Here is a 22,445-nt window from a genome sequence, read left to right as displayed (position 1 = left end):
CTGTGGGTTGTGAGGAAACAAGTTTGTTTTGAGGGGTCTAGCCTAGTCCATAACAGGAGGCAAAGCAGAAAGTCACCTCAAAGAAGAAGAAATATATTAAGGGAGGATGAGGCAAACATGGATGACAAGGAAAGTCAGAGACAGCGAACAAGCGAAAGAAAAAGCATACAATGTGGTGAGGATTAGCGGGAAGCCAGAGGATTGGGAAAACCAGCAGAGGGTAACTAGAAAAGTAAGAGTGGCTGGAAGATGAAGGTGAGGGTAAGCTAACTAGTGATATAAAACAGGATTGCAAGAGTATTTTTACATATCTACAAGGTAAGACAGAGGGAAGAGTGGACATTGGACAGCTGGAAAATGAAGCTGGGAAAGTAGGGGAAGGGAACAAAGAAGGTGGAGGAACTGAACAGGTACTTTGCATCAGTTTTCACAGTGGAAGGCACCATCACTAAGGCGAATCTACTGGGGAGGCTGAAAGGTCTGAAGGTGGATAAATCACCTGGACCAGGTGGACTACACATGTCGAAGAGTGTGGTGCTGGCAAAGCACAGCCAGTCAGGCAGCATCTGAGGAGCAGGAAAGTCGACGATTCAGGCATAAGCCCTTCATCATGTCGAATCTCCTGCTCCTCGGATGCTGCCTGACTGTGGCTGTGCTTTTCCAGCACCACACTCATCGACTCTGATCTCCAGCACCTGCAGTTTCCCCCAAGTGGACTACACCTCAGCGTTCTGAAAGAGATGGATGAGGAGATTGTAAATGGTGATTTTTCAGGAATCGCTGGAATCTGGCGCGGTTCTGGAAGAGTGGAAACTGGTGCATGTTACACTTCTGTTTAAGGAAGGAAGGAAGCAGAAGACGGAAATTATAGACACTTAGCCTGATCTCTGTCATTGGCAAGAATTTGGAGTCCATTATTAAGGATGAGATTGCAGAGTTCCTCAAACTGTGTGATCAAAGTAGGGCTGAGTCAGCATGGGGCTTCATCAAGGGAAGGTCATGCCTGATAAATCTGTTTGAATTCTTTGCAGAGGTAATGAGCAAGCTGGAAAGAGTGGATGCAATCGCCTTGGATTTCCAGAAGGTCTTTGTCAAGGTGCTGCACAGGAGGTTGCTAAAAAAGATAAGACCCCGTTGTGTTAGGGGCAAGGTACTGGATGGAGGATTGGCTGACTGAACGCAGGCAGTAGGGGTTGTTACAGACCAGACAAAATCCCCTTCAAATATATCTAGGAGATAGCCTAGACCTTCACTTTTATTTAATTTAAAGGCAAGCTTGTAAAGATTGTGCAGTCAATCACATTTGACCAAGTATGGAGCCCGAACAAAACTGGAGTCAAAGGGAATCAGGGGTAAAACTCTCTACATGTTCGAGTCACACATGACATAAAATAAGGTGTTAGTGGTTGTTGGAGGTCCGTCACCTCAGCTCCAGGTGATCTCTGGAGAAGTTTCTCAGGGTAGAGCCTTTGGCGCAACTACCTTCAGCTGCTTCATCAACTGGTTAGAAGACATCTGGATGGGTATATGAATAGGAAGGGTTTAGAAAGATATGGGCCAAGTGCTGGCAAATGGGACTAGATTAGGTTGGGATATCTGATCGGCATGGACGAATTGGACCGAAGGGTCTGTATCTGTGCTGTACATCTCTATGACTCTAAGTGTAAGGTGCTGTGTTCCAGATGTAATTCGAATGCTTACCCTACTTATCTTTAAGCAAAACACTTTACTAAGACACTGGATGTCAGTGGAGTTGCAACACAGAGAGAGGGCACTGGCAGCTCAAGGTGGTCAGATAGGGAACAGGCATCACGAGGCACTGAGGCAGGGAACAGGCAGCACAGGGTGGTTAGGCAGGGAACAGGCATCGCGAGGCACTGAGGCAGGGAACAGGCATCACGAGGCAGTGAGAGAGGGAACAGGAGCACAAGGTGGTCAGATAGGGAACAGGCATCACGAGGCACTGAGGCAGGGAACAGGCAGCACAGGGTGGTTAGGCAGGGAACAGGCATCGCGAGGCAGTGAGGCAGGGAACAGGCATCACGAGGCAGTGAGGCAGGGAACAGGCAGCACAAGGTGGTCAGGGAGGGAACAGGCATCACGAGGCACTGAGGCAGGGAACAGGCAGCACAAGGTGGTTAGGCAGGGAACAGGCATCGCGAGGCAGTGAGAGAGGGAACAGGAGCACAAGGTGGTCAGATAGGGAACAGGCATCACGAGGCAGTGAGGCAGGGAACAGGCAGCACAGGGTGGTTAGGCAGGGAACAGGCATCGCGAGGCACTGAGGCAGGGAACAGGCAGCACAAGGTGGTTAGGCAGGGAACAGGCATCGCGAGGCACTGAGGCAGGTAACAGGCATCACGAGGCAGTGAGGCAGGGAACAGGCAGCACAAGGCAGTGAGAGAGGGAACAGGCAGCACAAGGTGGTCAGGGAGGGAACAGGCAGCACAAGGCAGTGAGACAGGGAACAGGCATCAGGAGACAGTGAGACAGTGAACAGGCAGCACAAGGTAGTCAGGGAGGGAACAGGCATTGCGAGGCAGTGAGAGAGGGAACAGGCAATCAAATACATTGTCTCAGATGTGATTTTAGCAGCAGAGAGAGAACCCAAGTCTTTCGCTGTAACAGCTTCCATGTCCAACTTCAAAACCCCCAACAACTGCTGAAAGCTAAACTAAAGCCCTGGTTCTGTAGGAATCTGACTCCACCCAGTCAGACTGCTTCTATTGTTACAGCTTTGAAAAAAACCTGAAGCCTCACAAGCTGTTTACTTTATTGGCTTGGAAGAGACAGCTCAACTCAAAATGGCTGCTTTAAAAAGAAGAGAACAGAATACACTTCCTAAAGCCATCGTATCGTCACAGGATAAAAGGCTTTTTTTCAGGATAGCATTAGTGGAGTTCTGCAGGGGTTAGTGTGGCAACTACAATAGTTCATGTTATACATTAACGATCTGGATGAAGGAACTGAGGACATTGTTCCTAAGTTTGAACATGTCATAAAGTTAGTGGAGGAATGGGTAGAGTTGAGGAAGTGGGGAGGCTGCAGAAGGACTTGGTAAAAACAATGACTGCAGATGCTGGAAACCAGATTCTGGATTAGTGGGTGCTGGAAGAGCACAGCAGTTCAGGCAGCATGCTGCGCTTCTAGCACCACTAATCCAGAATGCAGAAGGACTTGGACAGTCTGGGAGAGTGGAAAAATAGAGATAGACGGAATACAGTGTGGGAACATGTGAGGTTGGAAGGAAGAATAACAGCATAGATTATTTTCTAAATGGGGAAAGGTTTTGGAAATCTGAATCTCAAAGGGATTTGCCAATCCCAGTGTAACCATCTTTCCCTCTCTCCAAATATGTGCAGTTTAGGTGGATTGGCGATGTTAAATTACCCCTGTAGTGTTCAGGATTGTGCAAGCCTGGTGGTTTAGCCATGGGATATGCAGGGTTACAGGGATAGGGCAGGGAGATGAGTCTGGGTGGGGTGCTCTTTGGAGGGTCAGTGTAGACTTGTTGGGCTGAATGGCCTGTTTCCACACTGTAGGGATTTTATGATTATTGTCACGTGTATTCCAGTACAGGAATACAGGAGTACAATGTCACCATTCCCAGCAACATCTTAGCTACAAATGTTCTTAGGTACAATGCAGAAAAATAAAGAAATAAAGTTAAAAGTTCAACATTACAGTCCTTCTTAAGTGTTTAGCTGTGCTGGGCTCACACTCCCCACGAGAGCTCGATCACCTCTATGCTGGGCTTGATGTAGAGTATATTTTGTCTTAGAGTATATTTTACTGTCATTTTCAGTTCAGACATTTCCACAGTTTGCACTTGATTTTATTTTTGTTTGTTGTGTGTGTGCAGGTGTGAGACACAGTGAGAGACACAAGGTGCACAAATCTTTATTCAGTTTCCACCACCAGGAAGAAAAGAAACACCCGAGTGGCCAGTGACAAGGTGCACCCTTCACATCAAAGGGCAATGCTGTGTGATCAAACAGTGAAGGAGTGGGCAGGGATTTAATCAAAATAGAGTTGGAGGGGGTAGTAAAGCACTCCACTCCCTGTGGTGCACCACCTCTCCCTTAAATTCTCGAGGGTGTTGGTAGACACCACGTGCTCCTTCTCCAGGGACACCCGGGCTCTGACATACCCGCGAAAGATGGGCAGGCAATCAGCCGTAATGACTCCCTCCATGGCCCACTGCCTGGACCTGTTTATGGCAAGTTTGGCCAGGCCCAGGAGCAGACCCACGAGGAGATCCTCTGACCTACCCTCCTCCTCCACACCAGGTGCCCAAAGATCAGGAGCATGGGGCCATTCCTCATCAAGGAGTTGGTGATTGGTTGCTGGGTTCAAAACTCATCCCATGCTGCTTGGAATCTGATTGGACATGGCAGCTAATTGATTAATGAACAAGGGTAATTGGCCATCACTGATGATGTCTTTGAATTTGTGCTTAATACCAGGGGTATAAATTCAAGTTTGAGGGCAGTGGGGGATTGCATATAGTTGGTGTTAAGCTTTAGTGTGTGCTAGTTATTGTGGTTTGCTGGTGAAGTCCCCATTGATAAGATGGCCTCCCAGGTTTGTCAAAACTATCACCAGGATTGTGAAGCTGCTGTGAACAAGCAGATTAACCTGGAGCTCACTGCCTCCTATCTCTATCAGTCTTTGGTGAGTGTTGTCTGTTTTTAAAGTGACTTGATGCAGTTAGATATATGTAAACATTACTTTTGTGTATCAAGGTCTTTTTGGTTTTGTTTTGGATAGTCTAAGTTCAATGTTTGGGTTTGATCTGCAGCTGCAGAACTGAACTGCTTTTGTGTGTGTATATGCAAAGATCTATTTTATGAATAAAATGTCACTTGAAATAAGTGACTTTTGAGCTGTTGTGGGAATGGCAGGTACTAAACAAATCCATGTTTAAACTCTTAGAGTTTTATACTCTTAATTTAGTAATTGGTTGGTTGATGGATGTGAAGAGCAAGTAGGTAAAAGGTGAGGAGCATATCAGCCATGACTGGTGAAGCAGATGTGATGGGCCAAATGACCTACTTCAGTTCTTTCATCTTATGAACTTGAGCTCTACACTAAGAAGCAGTTTGAATATCTGCATAGGTGACAGTGGTGATAGACTTCAGTATTGGAATAACTCACAGGCCAGACCCTGTAGTACTGCCCATTTGGGTGTTTCCTTACTTCCTGGTGGTGGAAATTGAATAACCACTTGTATACCTGTTGTCTTTTACTGTGTCTCTTGTATACACAAGACTTTCAGTTTGCACTTCATTCATTTTGAACTGAAAATGACAGTAAAACATATGAAGACAAAACATACACTAGATTTAGTATTTTCCAAAGCTTGCTATAATTAATATAACTTAATATTAGAAATGAGAATTGATATGCATTCCACAATCTGAGCTTTTGAAGCTGAGTAAATACTAGACAGCTCAAAGGTGCACATGTATGAACTGAGGAAGAGTAACTTCTGAAACATGGGGAAACTTGTGCTTTTGTATCCAGGAGCACGTTGACCTAGGCATCAAATAAAATCCTAGCATTGGGACTTGTGGTCATGGGATTGCCTGGCTTCCCAACTTCTGAAAAGGGGTGCATTCCTTCAAAACAAGGATCTGAGCTATTTTCAGCAAAAATAGCATCTTCCTGTTTGGAAAGTTTTTGAAGTAGCACAAGTGATAGTGAAGTTAACTTGATTTATGGGAGAAAGTACAGGGAATGTAACTTCCTGTTTTGAGACAGGACTGATGTGATGGGTTGAATAGTATCCTTCTGTACTATAACCACGAAATTGTTCTCTCTTCACACAACTTGGCAGGTTGTTCTGTAGCTATCTTAACCAGTTCATTGGCATAATGTCCCCTCTATGTAGCTAGATAGGATGTGGGTGAGAAGAATCCAGATGGAAAGTGTTGTCATGGTTAGTCTCTAATCCATTCTCTGGATCTGACTGGACAATCCCCAAGACTGTCAAATGACCATCTCCTTGAGTTCAGTGGGCGTTGGGCAATCTGAGAATGGTGACAAACTGGGTAAAAACAGTAGCTCTCACTTGGGTTTCTAACTTTGCAGCTTTCTATCACTTGGACATGTGTATCTCTAAATTATTGCCAATCTAATTAGTGCCTGTGCAAAAAGTGCTTCCTTTCAATCTTTTTGAATTGAAGGAATTTTGACACTTCCTTCCTCTAGCTAGTCCTAATGATCTAGATTAGATTAGATTACTTAGTGTGGAAACAGGCCCTTCGGCCCAACAAGTCCACACCGCCCTGCCAAAGTGCAACCCACCCATACCCCTACCCCTACATTTACATTTACCCCTTACCTAACACTACGGGCAATTTAGCATGGCCAATTCACCTGACCTGCACATCTAGTAGCAATGTAACTATTGCTTTAGTGTCTTTGATACTGAAAGTCAGAATTATTGAAGCTTCCAGTGTTGTACTGGCCAGTTGTATCTTTGGTTAATGTTGCTCCTTCTCTTTCCCATCCTGCCACTTAGATGCTGCAAGATTTAATCTTGCCCTAATACATTGACTGGACTGAATGTCTCATTATTACTGTTCTTTAAATTCTCAGGCAGTTGAATAGACTTTCTCCTGGGTGAATATCCCCATTTTTGGAATCATCTAAGATCTTGAACTCCAATCTGAGGAAAGTGGGTATTTACTTGTTATGGAGTAATTCACTGGCCCAGACAGAGCTAGGAAAGGGTTGGTTCCAGTTGTGAACTAGAATTGGGCCCAGTGCGTTAATGGGATGGAAATGGTTCTCTTTCAGATGTCGTACTTTGACCAGGATGATGTTGCCCTGCACCATTTCTCCCAGTTCTTCAAAGCTCAGTCCCAGGAGAAGCAGGAACATGCAGAGAAGCTGCTGAAATTCCAGAATCAGCGTGGAGGCAGAGTCTTCCTCCAGGATGTGAAGGTGGGAATGTTGGGGAGGGGAGGGAAATGGCTGCTCTTGTGATGAGTTCAAGTCAGTGACAGGATTTTCACATCCTGAAGGGAAAGTTCTTCAGGTTTCATGATCTCTGTACTGATCTTCAGGATAGTGAAGGTGTTTAGCATGCTTTCCTTTATTGGTCAGAGCATTGAATCTAGGAGTCAGGTGGTCATGTTGTGGCTATGTAGTGTTGGTTAGGCCACTTCTGAACTATTGTATGCAATTCTGGTCTCCTTTCCATTGGTAGGACATTCGGAAACTAGAGTTCTGAAAAGGTTAACAAGAATGCTGCCAGGTTCTCCCTTTAGGAAGAGGCTGGGGTTTTCTTTGAAGCATCAGAGGCTGCGGGTGTCCTTGCAGGCTTATAAAATCAGGCATGATAGGATAAACTTGGACAAGTCTACCCCAGGGTAGAGGAGTCCAGAACTAGAGGCCATAGGTTTAGGGTGAGGAGAAAGGTAAAGGAGCTAAGGGGCAACTTTTTCATGCAGAGGGTGGTCCATGTATGGAATGGGCTGCCAGTGGAAATAGGTATAATTCTACACTTAGAAGCCATCTGGATGGGTACATGAGGGTTGAGGGACAAATGGGACTAATTTACCTAATCTGGTTGGCATGAATGAGTTGGACCAAAAGGTCTTTGTGCTGCACAACTCTAGTCCTGGCACCATGTGGATAAGAATGTCTCCACCTCATTGTGGGACTGAGATCCATCCTGACATACAAATTATTTTACCTGTCCCACAACCCCATGATCAAGAACACATTGACCTTTCCCGGGCTTTGTGCTTCACTGACACCCCAGTACCAAGCAAATTGCTAGAACTCCACTGGTTTCATCATCTCTATATGGAGAGAGTTAACACTGAATCCTGTTAACTTTCAGCTTTTGTGAAAGCAACTTGAAATGGCTAATTGTTCTGTCCTTTGTTTCCATGTTTCAGAAGCCAGAGAGGGATGAGTGGGGTAACGGGCTGCAGGCAATGCAGGTTGCCCTGGATCTGGAGAAGAATGTGAACCAGAGTTTGCTGGATCTACACCAACTCGCCACTGTCCAGACTGACCCTCATGTAAGCTTCACATTCTCATCACTGCCTGACCCTCAGGGCAACACTTCACACTGGCCTGATCATTGCAAGGACCCATTAGAGAACCATCAGTCTTGTCCTGAATAACTATATTGTAAATAAGGATACTAAATGAACAATGAAATACTGCTTGAAATTTAAAACTAAATTGTATTTCATTGACTGTAGCTGTCTCTGTAAAGAATGGTCTTCTCGAGCTCCATCTTGAAGATTCGAGCCCTAGTCCAGAGCCATGCACTGACTGTTGTACTACAGGACCCTGTCTCAATTCCTTCATGAAGAGCTGCCCTCCCTTTAAGGGGTAATGCCCTCTGGAACTTGGCCAATGTTCTAGCCTGTTCATGGCAAAACCTCATCTCTCGTAGGAGCTTGCTATGCTTTCTAACTATTCTTTCCTATTAGCATTCTTAGTGACTACAGTCCAAATCTTCCTTGCACCATACCACTCTTCACTTTTTAAGTTTATCTCTTTAACCACTCACACCTCCCTGTAAACTCTTTAGCACATTCAGTGGTCTAACCCTAACAGTGAATGTAATTTTTGACATGAGGCAGAAAACCGCATGAATATTGGAGAATGAGCTGGATAGAAACTCTTGTAATGTCTGTCTGCCTTCCTTCCAGCTGTGTGACTTCCTGGAGACTCACTATTTGGATGAGGAGGTTGAGATCATCAAGCGACTTGGGGACTACATCACCAACCTGAAGCGTCTGGGAGCTCCTGAGAATGGGCTGGGACAGTACCTGTTTGACCGGCTCTCGCTGGAGGACAGCAGTTAGTGGGGCCTTTGACAGCAATCTCTTTACCTGCTTCATTCCAAAGCTGCTCCTAGAATTTAGAAATGAGTAACAAAGAAATAGCTGTGTTGGATCACTTGACAATAAAGAAATCTGTTGATCTTGCCTATACTTGCTATTTTGATCACCTGGTTACTTAAACCTCAAGCTTGACTTGGTCAAATGATTCAGTGACTTATCTGAGTGATCACACTGGATTCTCTTTTGATTGAGGGTGAACAAGTTGTTATGCCTTTTTAGAAAGTGCTGACTTGATGGGAATAAGGTTTATGGTACTGCAGTCTTGATAGTGAAATCCCCTGAAAGGTGTGTAGGGGGAATTAAATTACAACTTGCATCCCATGAAAAGGGGCTTCACTTTGATTTACTGTTGTGTACTGAGATAGTGAAAAGCTTGCTGCTGTACAAGCAGATCATAGTAACCAAGGAAAGATCCAAAAGACTTAACATAAGGCTATAGTGCACAGACACAATTAGCATTGTTTGGCCTCTGCTCAGCATCTGACTTTGTTATCTGAGGAGTGCTTTTTGGTAAAAGGCAGAAAGATACCATCTGTTCCTGGTCTGTAACTACATTCCAATCCTACATTTGATACCTGACTTATCTCACCCAGCTCACTGGGAGCAAGTCCCACATTGTTTGAAACAAACTTAACTGCTGAATAGTATGTATCACTCTTGCCACTGCCCTAAATTGAACACGTTCTACTGTTGAATTCACTTTCACTGTGGAATCAGGCAATTTGTGACCCCTCTTACAGTTTATGGGCTTTAAAAACCTCCTAAGGAGATGGTCTGGATGACGGATCAGGTTAAGAACATTTGACACTAGCATAAAAGGGCAAATGAAGCTGCAGGTTATTCCTCACATTAGTATGAATGATGGGGGGGGGGAGAGAAAGGAAGGTTTTAGTGACTGTACAAGGTTAGGAGTGGTTAAATTAAAACCCTCAGTGTAATTCCTGGTTTGCTTCCCACTGCCAGCTCCCATGGAGGGAAGGGGGTAAAAGAGTTACTCCAATGGCTGGAGAAGTGCTGATACGTTCAGAGTCTTGGCTCATTGGGATTATTTTCTGGGACTGGAAACCCTGCGTGAAGGAAAGAACTGTTTGTCACACCAGATGCACTCTGTCTAAACCAACTGAATACTGCACCCACACTCACCACTCACTCACTACTCAGTTTGAGCCTAACATCCTAAACCTGACTGGGATTAGAAGTGTTGATGCTCACAAGAGCACCTAAATTGATTTGGAGCAGGCCAAGCCTCCTCCAAATATAGCCAGGAGACAATCTGCATCTTTAATGTTTCTTATTTAAAAGCAAGTGTAAGGTGCTATGTTCCAGATGTGATTTGATTGGTTCCACCACCCTCTTTAAGCAAAGCATGCTTTACCCTTACCCTACAGTTAAAATACAAATGAGAATCATTGTATTGGAGCACTTAACAGAATAATAGAGTATCTAACTTTTAAACACTAATTCCAATCTAGTGACATTCCACAAATACACCCATGACAAAGTCAGTCAAATATAATGTCTCATGATTCGGGTAGCAAACAGATGTTGCAGCTTTCACATTCCCCCTCTTCTTCCCCCCCCATAACTGCTGAAAGCTGAACTAACTGGTTTTGAGAGCCTGACTCCACCCAGTCGGCTAACCAGTTCCCTATCCAGGTCAGTACATTAGTGTTAACCCAATGCACAATAATACTTTTGAGAGGTTAGTAAAGGCACACATTAACTCTAGCCTCCAAGATTTCCCTGATCTGCTACAATCCGCCAACCATCATAACAGGTCCATGCCAGATGCCATCTCCCTGACCCAACACTGATTCCTGGAACATCCAAATGACAAGGACACCTATATCCGGCTCCTATTTATTAACTTTAGTTCCAGCTTCAACATCACAATTCCATCATGACTCATCTCCAAACTCCTAGAGCTACGACTTTGCAACTCAACTTCCTGACCCACAGACTGCAATCAGTAAGGGTAGAGCTAATACACCTCTAACTGCTGTGGTTCTGTTCACCGAGCTGGAAGTTTTTGTTGCAAACGTTTCGTCCCCTGTCTAGGTGACATCCTCAGTGCTTGGGAGCCTCCTGTGAAGCGCTTCTGTGGTGTTTCCTCCGGCATTTATAGTGGTCTGTCCCTGCCGCTTCCGGTTGTCAGTTTCAGCTGTCCGCTGTAGTGGCCGGTATATTGGATCCAGGTCGATGTGTTTGTTGATGGAGTTTGTGGATGAGTGCCATGTTTCTAGGAATTCCCTGGCTGTTCTTTGTTTGGCTTGCCCTATATACCGGCCACTACAGCGGACAGCTGAAACTGACAACCGGAAGCGGCAGGGACAGGCCACTATAAACACCGGAGGAAACATCACAGAAGCGCTTCACAGGAGGCTCCCAAGCACTGAGGATGTCACCTAGACAGGGGACGATACGTTTGCAACAAAAACTTCCAGCTCGGCGAACAGAACCACAGCAACGAGCACCCGAGCTACAAATCTTCTCACAAACTTTGAACACCTCTTTAACACTGATGCCCTGCAAGGCTGAGCACTCAGCCCCTTACTGTACTCCTTGTACACTTAGGACTGTGCAACAAACACTATATTGGACAGACAGGCAGGAAACTAGCGACCAGGATACACGAGCATCAACCAGCCACCAAAAGACGTGACCAACTATCACTAATATCCACACACAGAGACAACAAGGAACGCCAATTCAACTGGGAGTATACATCCATCCTGGGACAGGCTAAACAAAGACACACATGGTAATTCCTACAGGCCTGACATTTGAACCGGAACTCCATCATAAACACACTGATTTGGATCCGATTTACCAATCTCTCAGAAAAAGAACCGGAAATGATATCACCCACCACAACAGACCAGGACACATAAACAGAATTCAGGACATTATACCAGCACCTCACCAGAGGCTCAGTGATGATGTAACCTGGCATGGTGATGAAACATCTGAGAACAAACCTTCCAGCTCAGCGAGCAAACTTGTACAATGAAAGGGGAGTGGCTAGTTCTCCCAGCTCAGCTTTGCTCTGGTTTGGTTTGGGCTTTAGCAGTAGTGTTGAAGAAGCTGCTGGTCCCAGAGAAGCAGGTCCAGGAGTATTCTCTCTCTCTCTCTCTCTCTCTGACTTCTCTCCTATAAGAATCCATGTTCGATTTTACCTTTTGTGCCAAGGGGTGTTTATGGGGATCGTTGCAAGTATTTGGAACAGCATCGTAAAGTTGGGATAATCTGTTGGGTTTTCGGAGCGGTTAAGTTATTTGGTATTCTGCTCTCTTTAGTTTGTGTTTCATTCAGTAATCTTGTAAATCAAATCTGTTTTGTTTAAAACTAAGTGGTTTGACCAACTGCATCTCTCCTGGAATATCCGCTGTACACCTGCTTAAAGCAACAGGCAAAGTTAGAGTCTGAGCTACTTTCTTGAAATGTTTTGAAGGGGTCTGGCCTGGTCTATAACACAGTCCATCATGAAAACCAGCCTTCCATCCACTGACTCCATCTATACTTGCCTCAGGAAAGCAGCCAACAAGATCAGAAATGCTTCCTACCCCAGTTATACTCTCTTCCACCCTCTTCTTTCAGGCTGAAGATACAAAAATTTGAAACCCCACATCAACAGATTTAAGAACAGCATCTTCCCAGCTGTTGATATTATGAACAAACCTCTTATACATTAGAATTGATCTTTCTCTGCACCTTCTCTGTAGCTCGAACATTATATCTGCATTCTATTCTATTCCCCTGATGTATTTGTGTAAGGTACGATTTGTTTGGGCAGCACACAGTACAATAGTTTTCACTGTATCTCAGTATGTGTGACAATAATAAATCAACAAAATCAAAAAGTATTATCATTAAGTATTTTTATTGTTATTTTCAGTTCAAACATTTTCACAGTTTGCACTTGAGAAGGAGATCAAAGGTCAATCAGCAATTTCTCATTGTTGATTCTGATTGGTTCCTGGGTCCAAATCACATCCTGTGCTGACTGGAACCTGATTGGGCATGGCAGCTGAATGATTAATGAACAGGAGTGATTGGCTATCACTGATGATGTCATTGAATTGCTGCTTAATTCCAGGGGTATAAATTCAAGTTCCATGGCAATGGGTTATTGGTTGTAGTTGGTGTTAGATTTATTTTTGAGAGAGGTGCTTGTGTGTTTTGGTGTCTACTTTGGCTAAATGGATTCTCAGGTTTGTCAAAACTATCACCAGGATTGTGAAGCTGCTGTCAACAAGCAGATTAACCTGGAGCTCACTGCCTCCTATGTCTATCAGTCTTTGGTAAGTGTTTTTTTTTTTTTTGTCTCTGTTTTAAGGGGCTTCTCTTAGGAAGTAAATTTCCCCTGACATTATGGGAAAATGTAGGGAATTGTAACTAGTTCTAATCTGAGCCCAACCAGGCTGGGCTCAATGATATCCCTCTGCACTAATGTTGAAATTTTTGTTTTTCATCTAGACTTGATTTGTAGCATGTTGTTGTTTTTTGTAGCTGTCTTAAACCACTAAGCCAATGGAGCTAATACTAATGATGTCCTATATATAATAGATGGAAAGTGCTGTCTGTTAGTCTGTAACACACTCTGGATGTTACTGACCAGTGCAATTCCTTGGGTCTGTCCTTAAATTATCTCTCTGCACTGGCTTAATGGGAGTTTAGTCACTCATGTTGAGGAGATGGAGATATCTATCAGACAAGCTGGGTAAAGGCAGCAGCTGTCATTAATCTTACAGTTAAACCATGAAATCAGAAACCAATTACTTCATCAGAGATGTACAGTGTGGAAACAGATCCTTTTGGTCCAATGTGTCCATGCTGACCAGATATCCCATCCCAATCTAATCCCATTTGCTGATACCAGTTGTACATCTCTTGATTTCCTCTGCTTTGTTACATCCCCTGGGCAAATTACTTGTTCATTTGATGTCATGCTGCTCTTCAGCCTCTCAAATGTCAAATTGAGGAGCTAGGGCAAAAGAAAAATCAGACAATGTCCCTTAATGATGACTGCCAAAGGCTCTGACATTGAAAGGTTTGAGAGGTTAGTGATGGCACACACCAACTCCAGCCTCCCAAAATGCCTCTACCTGCTGCAATTCAGCAAACATCGTAACAGGTCCATGCCAGATGCCACCTCCCTGACCTTGTGCTGATCCCTGGAACATCTGGATGACAGGGAAACCTACATCTGGCTCCTATGTCTTTTTTTAGACACAAAAATGGAAGCCACTAGAAAAGCTCAGCAGGTCTGAGGAAGGTCACTACACCTGAAACATTCACTCCAATTTCTCTTCAGATGCTGCCAGCCTGCTGAGCTTTTCCAGCAACTTCTGTTTTTGTTTCCTATTTTACAGCATCCGCAGTTCTTTCGGTTTCTATTTATTGGCTTTAGCTCCACCTTCAACACCATAATTCCATCCAAACTCATATCCAATCATTAAGGTTTTGGGACTCTGCAGCTGGATCCTTGACTTCCTGACCCACCGACTGCAATCAGTAAGGATCGGCTACTACACATCCACGATAATCCTCAACCCCAGTGACCTGCAAGGCTGTACACTCAACCCCTTACTATACTCCTTATACACCCTCAACTGTGTGGCCAAATTCAGCTCTAACTCTTTCACAAATTTGCTGATGACACGGCCGTAGTGAGTTGAATCTCAAACAACAATGAGACAGTGTATGGAAGGAGATAGAGCGCTTAGTGGTGTAAAGATAACAATCTCTCCCTCACGAAGGAGCTGGTCATTAACTTCAGGAAGCAGAGTGGAGGGCACACCCCTGGCTGGATTGATGGGGTTGAGGTGGAGTTGGTCAAGAACCTCGCGTTCCTAGGAGTAAATATCGCCAATGATCTGTCCTGGTCCACCCACATGTCAAGGTACACCATTGCCTCTGTCCTCAGGAGGCTAAGGAAATTCGGCATGTCTGCAATGATTCTCACCAATCTCTACAGATGTGCCGTACAGAGTATCCTATTCTGATGCATCACAGCATGGAATAGCAACTGCTCTGCCCAGAAATTAGTTGTGAACACAGCCCAGTCCATCACACGTACCAGCCTTCCATCCATTGACTTCATATCCATATCCTTCCTGCTGCCTCAATGTTATCACTTTAAAAAGGTTATTTTGTCTGGGTTTTTTTTTTTGAACAAGATGGTAAAAGTTGAGGAGCCAGAGAGTCAAGGGAGCCTTTGGTTTTTTTATTTAATAAACACTCCCCTGTACAATGGAAAGGAAATAGCCAGTTCTCTCAGTTCAGAGGCTTTCTAGTTTTTTTTAGCTGCAACAGTCTCAGGATGTGAGTACCAGAAGAGTTGCAAGCTTCAGTAAGTGATTCCGAACTGACTTACTCTGAAATCTCTCTGGATGTTCCCTCCAGCCTGTAAGAATCTGTTTCGATTTATCTTTTTGCCCAAGGCTGTGTTTATGGGATGTTGCTGGATTGGAACACTTAATTAGTTAAGTTGTTGTTTTGGGTTGATTACGTTTTCCAATGGTTAAGTTATTCTAAATTCCACTTTCTTTTGTTCGTGTTTCAACTGTAGTGTTTAAATAAATGGTGTTTTGTTTAAAGCTGGTTTGGCCAGTTGCATCAAACCTGGAACACCCACTTCACCTCTGCCTTTAAAATAAGGAAACATTAGGGTCTAGGCTACCTTCTAATATTGAGGGGTCTGGCTTGGTCCATAACACAGGAAAGCAATCAACATAATCAGAGACCCCTCTCTCCCCGGTTATACTCCTCCATCATGCAGAAGATATAAACATTCAAAAAACACATACCAACAGATTGAAAAGCAGCCTCTTTCCCACTGTTATCAGACTTCTGAACAAACCTTTCATACATTAGAGTTGATCTTTCTCCGCACCTTCTCTGTAGCTGGAACACTATATTCTGCATTCTGTGTTCTATTACCTTGATGTACTTAAGGTATGACTTGTCCGGATAGCACGCAAAACAAAACTTTTCACCGTATCTCAATACATTTGACAATAACAAATCAAATCAATTTTATCTTAAATTACATTTAACTGTCACTTGCAGTTCAGATACTCTTAACTTGCACTTCAGAAGGAAATCTAAGGTCAATCAGGAATTTCTCCTCCATGGATTGTTGATTCTGATTGGTTCCTGGGTCCAACTCTCATCCTGTGCTACTTCTAATCTGTTTAGACAAGGCAGCTGATCAATCGATTGATTAACAATTGGTCATCACTGATGTCACCTGAAGTGCTGCTTAATTCCCAGGGTATAAATTCAGATTCATTAGCAGTGAGTGTTTAGATGTAGTTGGTTTTAGGCCCTCTTAGAGTGAGGGAAGTGGTTGTGTTTTGATGGTGATTTGGAAAAAGCCTACTGTGGCCAAATGGATTCCCAGGTCTGTCAGAATTACACCAGGATTGTGAAGCTGCTGTCAACAGGGTGGTCTAACTAGTCCACACCAACACTATAACCCACCCAGACCCATTCCTCTACCATATTTCCCCTGACTATGCACCTAGCTGACACATCTCAGCATGCATGGGCAGTTTTGCATGGGCAGATGAACCTGGAGCTCATGGCCTCCTATCTCAGTCTCTAAGTTTTTGTTCTGTTTTAAAGTGTCTATTATGAAGTAAACTTCACTTGAAGTGATGTGGGATTGTACCTTTAGTGTTCCTAGTCAGAGATAGCCCAACCATGATGGGCTGCATGATCTCCTTCTGGACTAACATGGAAACTGTTTTTCCTTTCATCTAGACTTGATCTGTAGCATGTTTTTTTTTGTAGCTGTCTTAACCACTCATCAAATGGAGCAATACTAATGGTGACCTTCCATATGTAATGGATGCAAAGTGCTGTCAATGTTAGTCTTTAACACACTCTCTGGATGTTACTGACTGGTGTAATTCCTTAGGCCTGTCACCAGAGTATCTCCCTGTACTGGTTTAATGGGAGTTTGGTCATCCCTGTTGAAGTGATGGAGACACCTATTGGACAAGCTGTGTAATGGCAGCAGCTATCATTAATCTCTCTCTTGGGTTTCTGATTTTACAGCTTCCTCCAGGGTGGAAATAGGCCATTTGGTCTAACTAGTCCACACCAACACTATAACCCACCCAGACCCATTCCTCTACCATATTTCCCCTGACTATGCACCTAGCTGACACATCTCAGCATGCATGGGCAGTTTTGCATAGCAAATTCACCTAACTTAGTATTGGGATAGTTTTAATGCAATAATTTGCATGTCAGGGCAGATCTGTCCCCACAAGGGAGATGGCTGGCTCAGTGGTTAACACTGCTATCTCCATAGCACCAGGGACATGGGTTTGATTCTGCATTGGGTGACTGGAGTTTGCACATCCTCCCTCTGTAGGAGGACCCCCATGTAGATGTGGGGAGAATGAGTGGAGTTTGCACTGTCACCTGAGGGGGGTGGGGGGGAAATAATTCACTCCCAGACAGCAGCTGGGAAAAGGTTGGTTCCAGTTGTGAACTAGAATTAGGCCCAGTGATGTGTAAATGGTTCTCTTTCAGATGTCGTACTTTGACCGGGATGATGTTGCCCTGCACCATTTCTCCCAGTTCTTCAAAGCTCAGTCCCAGGAGAAGCAGGAACATGCAGAGAAGCTGCTGAAATTCCAGAATCAGCGTGGAGGCAGAGTCCTCCTCCAGGATGTGAAGGTGGGAATGTTGGGTGGTTGGGGGGGTAGGAGTAGGATGTGATGTGGGAGAATGGCTGCTTGTGATGTGGTTTCAAGTCCGTGACAGGGTTTTCACCTCCTGAAGGGGAAGTAACTAGTTTCTCTAGGTTTTTACTCAGTTTGATCCTTCCATACTGACACCACATGGACCAGAATGTCCCATCTTTTGATTAAATTCCCTACAGTGTGGAAACAGGGACTTCAGCCTGACAAGTCCACACCAACCTTCAGCAGTCCCCCAGAATCATTCCCTACACTTACCCCTGACTAATGCACCTAAAACTATATATGGACAACTTAGCATAGCCAATTCACCTGACCAGCACATCTCTTGCAATATGGGAAGAAACACATGGACAGTCACCCAAAAGAGGAATAAAACCTGGGTTCCTGGTGCTGAGGCAGCATTGCTAACCACTGGGCCACCCATCTCTTTTGTGGGGACTGATCTCTAGCACAAATGGGCAAGGTGAAACCAAAATCAAATTGCTGGAGAGATCAAGAGTCTCTTCTCCAATCTATGGAGAGACATTAAGAGTCCCATTATTCTTCAGAATTGGTGAAAGCAACTCTGAAGTATTTAATTGTTCTGATCCTTAACTGTCCTTTGTTTCCATGTTTCAGAAGCCAGAGAGGGATGAGTGGGGTAACGGTCTGCAGGCAATGCAGGTCGCCCTGGATCTGGAGAAGAATGTGAACCAGACTTTGCTGGATCTACACCAACTCGCCACTGCCCAGACTGACCCTCATGTAAGCTTCACCACCTCCTCATTCTCATCACTGCCACACCCTCAGGGCAACCTTTCACTGGCCTGATCATTGCAAAGACCCACAGACCAATTACGGAACCACTACAGTCTTGTATCGCTACATTCTAGTTATAAGTAGGAATATCAAATAAACAATACTGTTTGACATTTAAAACTAAACGTGCATTTCACTGAGTGAGGCTGTATCTCCATAGTGAACACTCTTGAGCTCAGCTTAGATTCAGGTCTTTAGTGTTGTACTACGATGAACTACTGATGGTGTCCTATCCCTGTCACAGCTCCTCATGGAGTTGCTTGCCCTTAGTAGGGGCAGTGCCCTCTGGACCCTGGTCAGTACTTTATCCTGCATTTTGACAATCATCTGCTCACTTGTTGGAGCTTGGTAACTGCTGCATTTCTACTAGCATATCTGTGGTACAATCCAAACTTCCTTCCACAACACCAGGTCTCTTTCAACACTCATACCTTCTATTATACTGTTAGGATGTTCAGTGAATCATGGGAGAAACATAATGTTATGGTTTAATTTTGACATGAGGCAGGAAACCACTTCAACATTGGAGAATAAGCTGTAAAGAAACAGAATTTTGTAATATCTGACTCTCTCTACCTTCCTTCCAGCTGTGTGACTTCCTGGAGACTCACTATTTGGATGAGGAGGTTGAGATCATCAAGCGACTTGGGGACTACATCACCAACCTGAAGCGTCTGGGAGCTCCTGAGAATGGGCTGGGAGAGTACCTGTTTGACAGGCTCTCGCTGGAGGACAGCAGTTAGTGGGGCCTTTGACTGACTGCAGTCTTTGTCTGTTTGTATCCAACTCATTGGGAGAATTTCTCCAGAAAGCAAGAACTTGTACTAAAGAAACGAATGGGAAATAAAGATCACTGATGTCCCTCGCTCTGTTCTAATCAGTGGCTATAATTTTCAGTTTCTTCCAAAGGATTGGAATCTGTTCCAGAATCTCTGGCCTATCCAACTCCAAGAGTGATTATGCTGGAGCTCTTGACTTTCTTTTTTGGGGGGGGTGGGCTGGATTTGTGCTTCTATTCCATTTCTGCAAGTTGCAGAAGTAGCTCTTCCAGGAGCACAGTGGGTGTAAGATACTGCAGTTTTAATCAGACATTCCCTCTGCAATGGGGAGGTCTGATGGTAAAAGCTGAGCCTGAATTTTGTATTACAGGACAAAATGTACTGTGCCCACCCCACATACAATGCCTCAGTCACCCATTTGATTTGGGAATGGCATTTTTCTTTAGATTACACCCACCTGTTCTGTAACAATACCCCCCCAATGCTATCTTGCCCCGAGGTTTTCTGTCCTCTTGCTGAGGAAGACGTCAGTTGTGTACAGTGAATTTGCAACAAATAATAGTTTACAATCCAATTCTGAATCCTCCAGAGTGGGGGAGGGAGGCTCTATTCAGACCCTGAGAAGCAGCTTTAGGCTGTGGTTTCATATTCATCCTGAAGGGTTTATGCCTGAAACATTTTTTTTCCCCCCCCCACCCTCTTCTCCTTTGCTGCCAGACCTGATGTGCTTTTCCAGCAACACATCTTTAACCTCTGATCTCCAGCATCTGCAGTCCTCACTTTCTCATTCATAATGCACAGGGTTACTGAACTGTTCCCAGGAAGTGAGCTGCTCCTTTGCAGGGCTGGTATGGATAGGCCACAGAAACCTCTTACAGACTGTGGGTAATTCTGGTCTCCTTTCCATAGGAAGGATGTTGTGAAACTCTCAAGTTCAGGATAAGATTTGAGGATGTTGGAGGGCTTGAGCTATGGTGAGATGCCAATAGACTGAGGCTGTCTGAGATTTACAAAATCATGAGCAGTTTGAATAGTCTAGTCATTTTCTCAGGGTGAGAGTCCAGAACTAGAGCATATAGATCTAGGGTGAGAGGGGAAAGATTTGAAAGGGACCCATGGGGCAACTATCCATCACAGATCAGTGTATGGAATGAGTTGCTAGAGGAAGTGGAGGCTGCTACAATTACAACATTTAAAAGGCATCTGACTAGGTACATGAATAAGAAGGGATGTGGGCCAAGTGCTGGTAAATGGGACTGGATTTATTTAGGTTGCCTGGTCAGCATAGACCAGTTGGACTGAATGGCTTGCTTCTGGCCTGTACATCTACTTACTTTACCACAATACTAGCATTCTCTATAGATCCTGCATGAAACACACATCGCTAACAATAGTGACAGCAGGTCCTGGACCTTCCTGTGGCTTGTCACTTCAACACAATCCTGCCCCCGTGCCCACATGTCTGTCCTTGGCCTGCTGCAATGTTCCAGTGAAGCTCAACACAAACTGGAGGAACAACATCCCCTCTCCCGACCAGGCACGTTCCAGCCTGCCAGTCTCAACATTGAATTCAACAACTTCAGGTGATTATCTCACCTCGACTCCTCTGTTTTCATTCTGCTCTGTAATTTTACTTTTTTTTAACACTGTTCTGTACCTCTTATTTCTTGATTGTCTGTCTCTCTTTCTCTCGCTCCCCACTCTCTCTCCTTTTTCTTCTCCTCTTCCCCTTTTGTTACCCTTCTCTTTTCCATTTTGCCTCTGCTTCACCCATTTCCCTCCCTTTCCTCCTTTCCCCCCCCCCCCCCCTCCCCCCCCCCCCCCCCCAATTTTGACACAAAGCACTGGTTTCAGCCTTGTCATTCACAGCTCCTAATCTCTCTATGCACTCTCATTATCACCACTTTATTGCTACCTTTGCTTTGGGAGCCATGACTCCCCTTCTCTCAGCCTAGTATAAATACCTCCCTGTTTCTCCCTTCTTTTAGCTTTGACAAAGGGTCAGTTAGACTCAACGTCAGCTCTTTTCTCTCCTTACGGATGCTGCCAGACCTGCTGAGATTTTCCAGCATTTTCTCTTTTGGTACTCATCATCTGTTCAACAGGCAATTCCTCCTCATCTTACTCTAGCTCAGGAATCCTTCCCAGTGCATTGGGACGGTTATTATTGTTTCTTTCACGGCTACTACCATTTTCACTCAACAACCACATGTTCTGCCTAACATTTATCTATTCCTAGGCTGTAGTTACAGTCTATCTTGCATCTGAAATACCCCACCAGCTCATTGTAGGCAGGGGCCACTGAGAACATCATAATAAATGGTTTGAAACAATAACATTTTCACTTTTGCCCAGACGATGCTGAGTACACTCCCATTGTCTGACTGTCCTGAATTGGATACATTGCTCCATTACTGACTCATTCCTGAAGAAGGGCTTATGCCCGAAACATCGATTCTCCTGTTCCCTGGATGCTGCCTGACCTGCTGCGCTTTTCCAGCAACACATTTTCAGCTCTGATCTCCAGCATCTGCAGTCCTCACTTTCTCCCCATTACTGACTGGTCTGCCAGTAAAAGTAAATTCCATTAGAATAAAATCTTCCTTTGCAATGTCTGGGGTTGTGGGTTCAAACTTGTGAAAGAAGTTGGCAAAGAGCATGGGACGAATGTTCTCATCTGCCATGTATTAATTGAGTCAAAAGATCCTGCAGCCCAAGCACACTGATATCCCAATAAGAGTTTCAATTATGTGAAAATTCCAGTAGTAGCAATGTACCAGCGCAATAAGTATTTCTGCCATGTTATTCCAACACCTTCGCCGACCTAACTCCTGCTCGAGGTAGAAGGAAGGGGTTCCCCCACACAGAAGCAGTAACTCCACAGATATCAGAAAGAAGAAATGGGACCGGCAAATTGACCAAAGCCATCTATCCATCCCATGTCAGCTCAGGTAGAAGGTGGTGACAACAGTGAGGACTGAGGTAAAAACAATGACTGCAGATGCTGGAAACCAGATTCTGGATTAGTGGTGCTGGAAGAGCACAGCAGTTCAGGCAGCATCCAAGGAGCAGCGAAATTGACGTTTCGGACAAAAGCCCTTCATCAGGAATAAAGCAGTGAGGACTGGCCAATTATAAAACCCAACTCCAAACCCACAGTGCACTCCTGCTGTACTGACCTTTGACCCTGCCAGTCCCAGCCTGGTAAAGCTCAGTGTATAATTTCACACCAACAATATTTGAGAAACTGAGTTCAAACAATTTCTGAACTG

At 44.5% G+C, this 22,445-nt stretch overlaps 2 protein-coding genes across 2 annotated transcripts; both read left to right on the top strand.

Moving 5' to 3' along the window:
- Nucleotides 1-4,572: 4,572 nt before the first annotated feature.
- LOC122542227 (ferritin, middle subunit-like) lies at nt 4,573-8,837 on the top strand. Its single transcript, XM_043679741.2, has 4 exons — nt 4,573-4,674; nt 6,805-6,951; nt 7,914-8,039; nt 8,682-8,837. The coding sequence occupies exons 1-4, from the start codon at nt 4,573-4,575 to the stop codon at nt 8,835-8,837; spliced, it is 531 nt and encodes a 176-aa protein (XP_043535676.2).
- Nucleotides 8,838-13,075: 4,238 nt separating this feature from the next.
- LOC122542226 (ferritin, middle subunit-like) lies at nt 13,076-19,137 on the top strand. Its single transcript, XM_043679740.2, has 4 exons — nt 13,076-13,177; nt 17,424-17,570; nt 18,215-18,340; nt 18,982-19,137. The coding sequence occupies exons 1-4, from the start codon at nt 13,076-13,078 to the stop codon at nt 19,135-19,137; spliced, it is 531 nt and encodes a 176-aa protein (XP_043535675.2).
- Nucleotides 19,138-22,445: the final 3,308 nt, after the last annotated feature.

The sequence above is a fragment of the Chiloscyllium plagiosum genome, unplaced genomic scaffold, assembly GCF_037043375.1.
Source record: "Chiloscyllium plagiosum isolate Xiang-an unplaced genomic scaffold, Cpla_swu_hap1 HiC_scaffold_33, whole genome shotgun sequence".
In the NCBI taxonomy this organism is placed as follows: Eukaryota; Metazoa; Chordata; class Chondrichthyes; order Orectolobiformes; family Hemiscylliidae; genus Chiloscyllium; species Chiloscyllium plagiosum.
The sequence above is the reverse complement of the archived record's forward strand: the minus strand, read 5'-3'. Positions and strand labels throughout refer to the sequence as shown.